This window comes from Haliotis cracherodii, unplaced genomic scaffold (genome assembly GCF_022045235.1).
Source record: "Haliotis cracherodii isolate W230 unplaced genomic scaffold, xgHalCrac1.p SCAF_22, whole genome shotgun sequence".
In the NCBI taxonomy this organism is placed as follows: Eukaryota; Metazoa; Mollusca; class Gastropoda; order Lepetellida; family Haliotidae; genus Haliotis; species Haliotis cracherodii.
The window spans coordinates 1,444,506-1,453,826 of NW_027266278.1; the positions used below are offsets into that span (position 1 = coordinate 1,444,506).

Consider the following 9,321-nt stretch of genomic DNA (forward strand, 5'->3'; position numbering starts at 1 on the left):
GAACGCTTTAACCACTAGGCTACCCCACCGCCCCCCATCTGGCAAGCAATGCTGTGATTGGTTGAAAGAAAGATTGTTATGACGTGACCCATAATGGGCCATCTTCAGACCTTTGTTTATGCGGTAGCGAGGCTAAGATCCCATTTTAATGAGATTGGGTTTACCCTGTCCTGGGCAAACGAGGATTCAAACCCACAATCAGAGGTTCCTGGTGTGCCCAAGGGATGCAACTCTGCACAATAGAGGGAGATGTTTTTGTATGACAACTAAACCAATTCATTGGAGAAAAAAAGAAAGCATAATGCCCAGTCACCAAGGAAAAACATCTGCTCCATGACAAATGAGCAAAACTAATTTCTTCAAAACCAATTTCTCATTATAATCAGATCTTAGTGCTCATCACCACTTATTATTTTGTGTAGCGGTACCGAGCACTAAGATCTGTTTTCAATGAGTTTGTCAAACCTCTTGCAAAACTTGACAATGAAATATTTACATGTATCACAGGCATAGCATGCTAAAACAGTTGCTTAAAACCTGAGAACCAATCCGTTTTACATTTTCTTTCTAAAAATGAAAGAACTTTTTTTGCCATTTTACATTCTTAATTTCCACTCTTGTGTAGACAGGTTCTCAGGTTTCATAACACATGGGAACTTTTTGTATAAACAAACATACATAAATACTGACTTGGGAGGAGCAAAATAACACAAGTGGATAACGTAATCTGATGGTTGGAAGAAGTACCGGAGTGGGTGAGTATTGTTTTACACCGCTTTAGCAAGATTCCAACAATATCACAGCCAGGGACACCAGAAATGGGCTTCACACAATGTACCCTTGTGGGGAATCGAACCCGGAGCAAACGTTGTATCCACTAGGCTACCCAACCACTTCTAAATGTACATCAAGTCAAACTCTAGTATTTGGAATGTGTAAGATGTAATGTAAGTAACTCGATAATGTTAATGAGAAGCTAAAGCTTTAACCACTAAAGTCACATATTTGTAGTGAGTCACATACTTTCAATGATAGAAGGATACAATTTTCAACCAATGAATTCATATCAATTATAGGAAATCCACTACATGGTCTTGAAGTGATTTGCTCTGGTAGGGCTGGGTCCAAATTTACTACCCAGTTACCTGCTGGAAGTTAGTACAAAGTCACTGATTGGGAATTGTTTTACCGAAGCCCTGGCAAGAGCTATTGATACACATATACAACAAGCTTGTCTTGCTTGCACCGACGCTGACTGAAGTTTTGTCTTTACTCAAACATATAGAAGTCAGAAGGAATGTGTGCATAGTCAGAAATGTGAACATTAGTGACTTGTAGTGTAACCACGGAGATTTAATGTTTTTGTCATTAAACAAAATATCACATGACTAACCACGGGTCCGGGTAGCCCTGTGGGTATCAGGGTCCGAGTAGCCCTGTGGATATCAGGGTCCGAGTAGCCCTGTGGATATCAGGGTCCGGGTAGCCCTGTGGGTATCAGGGTCCAGGTAGCCCTGTGGATATCAGGGTCCGGGTAGCCCTGTGGGTATCAGGCTCCGGGTAGCCCTGTGGGTATCAGGCTCCGGGTGGCCCTGTGGGTATCAGGGTCCGAGTAGCCCTGTGGGTATCAGGGTCCGGATAGCCCTGTGGGTATCAGGGTCCGGGTAGCCCTGTGGATATCAGGGTCCGGTAGCCCTGTGGGTATCAGGCTCCGGGTGGCCCTGTGGATATCAGGGTCCGAGTAGCCCTGTGGATATCAGGGTCCGGATAGCCCTATGGGTATCAGGGTCCGGGTAGCCCTGTGGTATCAGGGTCCGGGTGGCCCTGTGGGTATCAGGGTCCGGATAGCCCTATGGGTATCAGGGTCCGGGTAGCCCTGTGGTATCAGGGTCCGGGTGGCCCTGTGGGTATCAACCGATATACCAACAGAAAAGAAGAGCAATACTTTCATCTTACGGTTGTGCAGCAAGATTTTTGGGACGGGTTAGAACTGTAGAGAAAGTAGGGCTTGATGTTCTTCATCAGTTAGCAGTTACTCCCTAATAGACTATAAAGTACAAGCATTCATTTTTTTCATAATACTGGTTGTAATGATTGTATATTTTGCATCGCGTATCTATGGCCCAAATGGTAGCACATCGTTGACAAGAGTTTACATCAAAGTCCCGCTACAATATATGTAAATACTACAGTAAATCATGAAGTTTAAGGGTCAACAAGTTATTGTGGCTGTCAAACCAGGGCTAAAATATGTCATGAAATTAATGTGAGTAGCCCTACCTTTGAAATTAAAAACTTCTCAAACGTAACAACAATACTGTAGACTTGGCTCCATGTTCAGGCCACCTACCCACTCAGTCTTATAATAACTCCTTGTAGATTCTCAAGTAGATTGCATTATTTCTACTGAATCAAGATGCGATTAGCCTCTTTTCAGTATTTATAATGTCTGAATGTGGACAGGGAACATTTGTAGGTCACATGCCCTTCTGTCTTGTTGGGTTTTAAAATTATTTCAAACACTACGGATTTATGCAGAATGTCTTCCTGTCTTGTGAATGTTAGATGTGCCACAGACACGAGCAGCACTTGACGGGCTCGTAACAAACTCCTGTACGTTGGGGGACATTCAGAACACTGTCTTTCTTCACACGATTTGCAATCCAAAATGGAGCCATCAAACCGAAAATACCTGAAATTGAAATAAGAACCTTGACTTGTTGAAAGCTACACATCTCTGTGGCAAAAGAATTAAGTTTTGGGCATGCTTAACAAACACACTAATCACTTTATATTAGTTGCCGTCCTTAAATTTCTTTGTTGTTTGTTTAAAGCCCCACTCCGTAATATTCCAGTCATATGACGGCAGCTTGTAAATATCCAAATCTGCAGAAGACAAACTAGGGATTGATATTATGAGCGATGATCTATGTCGTCAGGGTACAATGACACACAATCAACCAAGACACCGAGCCTGACCGCCCAATCCATCATGTCTTCGCTTATAACCAGCTGGGTTTCCAGGGACCTACTCTAACCCAGAATCCCCACAGGGAGACCAGCATGGGTTTCCAGGAACCTAATCTAACCCAGAATCCCCACAGGGAGACCACCATAGGTTTTTTTCAATATAATCGTAACAAACAGTCATGTAAAGCATCACCACCTTTGACAAAGCAGCATTTGAGATGCAAGATATTTCAATCTGGCGACATCATAAAAAAATGGACAAAGTTGATTAGAGATAATGCTGCCTAAAACTAAAGCATCTATTACTCATTATCTGTTATTACATCTGAACTTCAACATGTCAAATACTACCATGGTTTCATCTCTTTCTGTGTTTTTTTCACGTTTCATGTCAAATTTTGAAATGGCTTTACCATCAATTGGCATACATTAATGTATATCGATTGTGTTCCTACACATCATTTCAGAGTTTTAGATCCATGGACCTTGTGAAGAACATTCTTCACAATTTGATTTCTTTTTTTCTGAACGGACATACGGCAGTGAGTGAGTAAGTGAATTTGATTTTACACAACTTTTAGCTACATTCCAGCAATCGTACGGCAGAATACACCAGAAATGGGCTTCAAACATTGTACCCATGTAGGGAATCAAACTCAGGTCTTCAGTATGCTTTAACCACAAGGCTACCCCACCGCCCCACCAACAACAGACCTCGCACCAAAGCCCCCTTGGAACTTCAATCCTGGTTAGCTCAAAAGTGCACATTATTAGTACAATTATACAACCATGCAACCAAAGAATGCTTCATGTGAAGCTTAAAGTAGTTTGAATGAGTCAATGATGAGGAAACAATGAGCTCAGATTGGATATGTAATTACTTGTAACTAGTATGAAAACTGGGATAGCTTCCAGTGTTTACTTACACATGCTAATGGCGGAGAAGATGGCCAGCACCACTGATAGCGTGTACAGGGATTCCGTGGTCCTACTCTGAAACAGCACAGACACATCATGACTGAACTGACACGACATGGAACATCAGAGGAACATCATGATAATCGGTTACTGCAACGCTCATCTTTCAACTGCAAAGGTCAATGTCAAGGTTACTGGAGGTCACCACAGGGTCATGTATCGTTTTAAGTATGTTAATCAGTCATGGGAGTGAGACCCCTCTTTGAATTGCTGTTGGTCCCTCGTCCTTGCCTCAATGGCTGCAGCGATGACTGTTCTGACCAGCAATGGAGAAACTGACACGAGTCAAACTGCTCAAAGCCTGCCATCCGTCCACTTGTTTAGCTATAAATCCTATGTTAAAAGGTGTAGGATGGTGATATTTGGCCTGGACAATTCTACCGACAGTCCTGATGTGATGATGCCAATATTTTCAGAGATGTAGAAAATGCAGGAACCCTAGAAAAACAGGGGTATTTGAAAGTCAAAGGTCGGAGCAGGATACAATAGGAGACATGAAATTATGCCCAAAACAATTATCTTTTATTCCAAGAAGCTCATACTTTCTGCACATCAAGGTTCATAATGACACATGCAGGAATGTCAGAGTAATGTCACAGACACCACAGCTGGGATCATTGATACGAAGTTTCAGCTTGAAAATGAACAGATAATAATGGACATACAACCAGACTGACCAGGCACCAAGACATTCGCTCATTTAAGAGTCCCCAAAAAGAACAAATGTTGAACCCCAATACTATCTATACAAGAACCAAATTTCATTAGTCATGGCCCGAAATTGTTTTTTCATTTTTCAATATGGCTGCTGTGATGGCCATGATGAAAATTGAATTCCTAAGTCTCGAACAAAGAGACTTGGCTTCACTGGTGGGAATAAGTATGCGAGGATCAGATTTATTGGTCAGGTTTTTTTCAGAGAAAATATTAATGGTACACGATGGACAACTGACCCTGGACAATCAGGCCACGCCAAAAGCCCCCCTTGACTTTTAGTCGGGTGAGTTAGAAATTAAGGAAGATATTCAAGATATCCTCGAGCAAAAATCAATTTACAAAGAACAAGTTATGACATGCAGAGTTACTTCCCTTATATTGCTACCTGACGGAAAGCCGAAGCACCATATCTGTTAGTGCAAACATTATCCATGTTTAACTTACACAAGACTCAGCTTTGGAGGTCAGGATAACTTGAGCCAGGCTGATGACGAGCGAGATGCCCCCGAACACGTGGAACCCGAGCTTCACGGCTCTCGGCACCGGCATCATCACCATGAACAGGAAGGTGAACCCTGAACAAAACAAGAAAAAACTATTTTATTATAAACATGTTTTTGTAAAGAAATCTTTTTGCAGTGTATCATGAAGGTGGTCATCAGGTGTGCAGCTGTAAGTAACGTGGCAACATGGTAACACATATTAGGCTTAAAAATTAAAAAATTGTGTGGACCGATGCTCATGATGTCAATCACTGGATTGTCTGGTCCAGACTCGATTATTTACAGACCGCTGTCATATAGCTGGAATATTGCTGAGTGCGGCGTTAAACAAAAAACAAAAAACAAAAAACAAAAAACTTGAATGTCAATGAAAATATCGTGCGGGCGTGCAGTGTTTTTTTCTTTTTTCTTGCTTGTTTAAACTAGTATGTCACCAAATAAACAGTTGTATACCATCAACCTGGGAAAGGGACTCCCTATATAAACAAGCATACAAACTCCTTTTGCAGCCATGACCATAACACGAGATGTGCAGTAAAGCAGTGCACATGTAAAGGGAATAAAGCAACAAAACCCTTTCCATATCCAATAGAAATATCTGCATAAAGCATTTACCGAAATGTTTATGAATCACTATCATACAGTAATGACACCAGGTGTTTGCGAAAAGGTGATCGTATCCTGCCCCACCAGTGGCACCAATCACTAAGTAACTATGTTTTGTATTGGATCACACTGTTTTTAAGTTTTAGGATTTCCTATTTTTTTAAAATGGAAATAAAAAACCCAACACTCACCAATGAGGAACAAGGTGAACACGATGGACACGATGAGGAAGTCGAAGAGCTTGTACCGACACCACCGACTGGAGTGGTCAAGAAGCAACACTACAATCTGCGGCACCAGGAGGGCGGCGGTCAGCAGCATTACCAGGAAGAAGCTGGAACAATGCAAACAATGGACGTTTTGGTTGTTTGTTTCTTGTTTAATGCCCCACTCAGCAATATTCCAGCTATATGACAGCAGTCTGTAAATAATCGAGTCCGGACCAGACAGTCCAGTGATTGAAGTCATGAGCATCGATCCACGTAATTGGGATCGATGGCATGCATCAACGAAGTCAGCGAGCCTGACCACCCAATCCAGTTAGTTGCCTCTTACAAAAAGCATAGTCTATTGCTAATCAGTTTCCTGTGCTTGTTAGAGGTGAGGTGAGGTGAGATTAGGTGAGGTGAAATGGGGTTTATGTAGTGTATTTGTAAGACTGTATATCATGCTCAGGAGGGGGGCACGGGTGGCCCAGTCGTCTATGGCACCACGATTCACTGTGCAGAGTTGCATCCCTTGGCCACGCCAGAAACCTATGATTGTGGGTTTGAGTCCCTGTTCGCCCCGATTATGTTTCTAGGTTTGTCAGCACCATACCCGTGCTCGTGGGTTTTACCGAAGTGGCAAATGTCCAAGACCTGCATCACTTCGGGCTTTCCTCCTACATTAAGCTGACATGCCGCAATATAACTGGAATACTGTTAAAAGCGGCGTTAAACCCAACTCACTCACTCATGCTCAGGTACTTGTACAACCCGCACCATAACTAGGCCTCACATCAAGCAACAACGATGAGTTATTTGTAAACTATTAGTGGTAGGACGATACACCGATGCATCAGTGGATCGCGATTTTTTTACTTCTCAAAACAAGTATCGATCACAGTAGCACACTAAGTAAAAAATATCGATTCTGACCAGTTCAAGTTAATAGTGAAAACATACATATTTTCATCCATTGCGCCATACTTGACACTGCCAACTGTAAATCATCAGTGTGCCAGGTATTTGGCCATCCTGTCTATGAGAAAAATGGCTGACGCACCACAGATAAGAGCACATGCAAGTATCATGATACATATTGGATCGTGAGCAAGGTATGGTGATATGTATCGGATCGTGAGCAAGGTATGGTGATATGTATCGGATCGTGAGCAAGGTATTGTGATATGTATCGGATCGTCAGTGAGTGAGTTGGGTTTTAACAGTATTCCAGTTATATCACGGCGTGTCAGCTGAATGTGGGAGGAAAGCCCGAAGTGATGCAGGTCTCAGACGTTTACCACTTCGGTGAAACCCAGGAGCACGGGTATGGTGCTGACAAACATTGAAACATAATCGGGGTGAACCGGGATTCGAACCCACAAACATAGGTTTCTGGCGTGCCTAAGGGACGCAACTCTGCACAGCGAATCGCGGCGCCTTAGACGACTGGGCCACCTGTGCCCCCTATCGGATCGCGAGCAAGGTATTGTGATATGTATCGGATCATGAGCAAGGTATTGTGATATGTATCGGATCGTGATATGTATGGGATCGTAAGTGAGGTATTGTGATATGTATCGGTGTGATGGTGAAATTGGGTTTAACGTTGCGTCCAAGATTATTGCACTCATATAGTGACGTGCATGCACGTGTGTGTATGGCTGCTTGTACTAGTCCGGACTGATGCCGATAGTGCTAGCCCACTGAGATACCATGCCGCAGTTTAACATGAATACCCCACTCAGACACAGTATACTGACTCCGAGCCGACCAGTCCTTGTTTTAGCCCCTTAATGCCGAGCGCCAGACAGGGTAACAACAAGTACCATCTTTTAACATCTTTTGGTATGACGCGGCCGGGGATCGAAACCCAGACCGTCCGCTCTCCGGGCAGACGCTCTACCACGGAGGCGGTCGATATGTATCGGATCGTGAGCAAGGTATGGTGATATGTATCAGATCACACAGTTGAGGTATCCTTCCAGCCCTAGCAGCCATGGTAGTTTTTTGTACTCAAGAATCAGGGGATGTCACGAAAGCATGTTTACACAAGATGCTGTACTCTAGGGGTGACTATTGGTCTTGAAATCACTATTACGATAACTATTGATATTGAAAGAAACTATCGCGATAACTATTGATATTGCAAGCTACCATTGCGATAAATATCGATAGTTTTCAGTGTATCATTTAAGAGAGTTGAATTAAACCTTGGAATTGAAGTTTCCTTTGAATGTGATAACTATAACAACAAATAAAAAGTTTGAGATATGACTGATTTGTTTTTTCTTTACCCTAATAATTTGAGAAAAAGAAACTTTCACATTACGATGTGTAAATTACTACCACTCATGATCAAAATAAAAACAAATTTGAACAGCTTTGCATGTATTTTATTGATATGGTAAATACAATCAAAACTATTGTTATTCCTAACTGAAATCGATACCACTGATCGGAAACTGATTTAACAATTGATTTATTGACTTTAAGTGCTAACCAATAGCAATATATCGATATTTGGATTCATCGTGACACCCCTACTGTACTTACATTTTCGTCCTGTTGTTGCGGGGAAACCACCTGACCAGGTGGTACACGCCATGGGCCCACAGGTACTGCCACATGACCAGCCTGCGATGACTAGTTGATCCACTGAAACTACATCATTTAACACGTGAAAATATTAGGACTGTAACGATTCACCGATACCTATGATATCACTGATACTTTGGAACAATGATACTTAAAACGTCAGTTTGTGAGATCGCGATACTTTATAAATAGAACAGGAACTAACAGAGTTACCTCCCATAATGACAGAAGTAGCATCGCACCAACTTTAGACATGGCAGATTACGAGAACGTGGTAGCTGAGGAGGCCTCTACCAACTGTTACATTTAATAAGCATCCCTTCATTTAGAATTGTTTTGTTCATGTGGTTTTCTTTGTTAAAGTTTTTGAGATAACAATAAATTAAGGTATGAAGAAAAAGATTGTTGAGCTGTATTTCAGTGATTTCATCATTTCTTACTATATGATGTGATGTATCGTGATATCAGTATCACAAGATACCAGACAGTACTCAAATCTAGAAATCATGATATTTAGATATGAGAAAGACTATTTCTCTAACTCATGTCAATGAGCTTCAACTGCAAGTCTCAAGTACTTATCAACTGTTACTATCTGTTCTCTCTGCTTGTGTATTATAGCAAACAGTACACCCAGATGTCAGATAGTAGAAGCTGAGCCCTAGTCCACCGTCCCTCAATTCTACGATCATATTTCCAGCGTTATACTTATAGTCCATGGGGGCGGTCGGGTAGCCTAGTGGTTA

The 9,321-nt window shown here is 42.1% G+C and overlaps 1 protein-coding gene across 1 annotated transcript; it reads right to left on the bottom strand.

Moving 5' to 3' along the window:
- Nucleotides 1-1,921: 1,921 nt before the first annotated feature.
- Nucleotides 1,922-8,824, bottom strand: LOC139471321 (uncharacterized). Its single transcript, XM_071253631.1, has 5 exons — nucleotides 8,534-8,824; nucleotides 5,966-6,108; nucleotides 5,110-5,240; nucleotides 3,897-3,963; nucleotides 1,922-2,692 (listed from the first exon to the last, which is right to left on the bottom strand). Exons 1-5 carry the CDS (start codon nucleotides 8,605-8,607, stop codon nucleotides 2,562-2,564), a joined length of 546 nt encoding a protein of 181 aa, XP_071109732.1. The 5' UTR covers nucleotides 8,608-8,824; the 3' UTR covers nucleotides 1,922-2,561.
- Nucleotides 8,825-9,321: the final 497 nt, after the last annotated feature.

Excerpts from the sequence above, each read along its gene's own strand:
- LOC139471321 (XM_071253631.1), bottom strand. The coding sequence starts at position 8,607 with ATGTGGCAGTACCTGTGGGCCCATGGCGTGTACCACCTGGTCAGGTGG. Across the intron at positions 5,241-5,965 it reads GTTCACCTTGTTCCTCATTG|GGTTCACCTTCCTGTTCATG; the intron begins GTGAGTGTTGGG and ends TGTTTTGTTCAG. Across the intron at positions 2,693-3,896 it reads CTTCTCCGCCATTAGCATGT|GTATTTTCGGTTTGATGGCT; the intron begins GTAAGTAAACAC and ends TTTCAATTTCAG.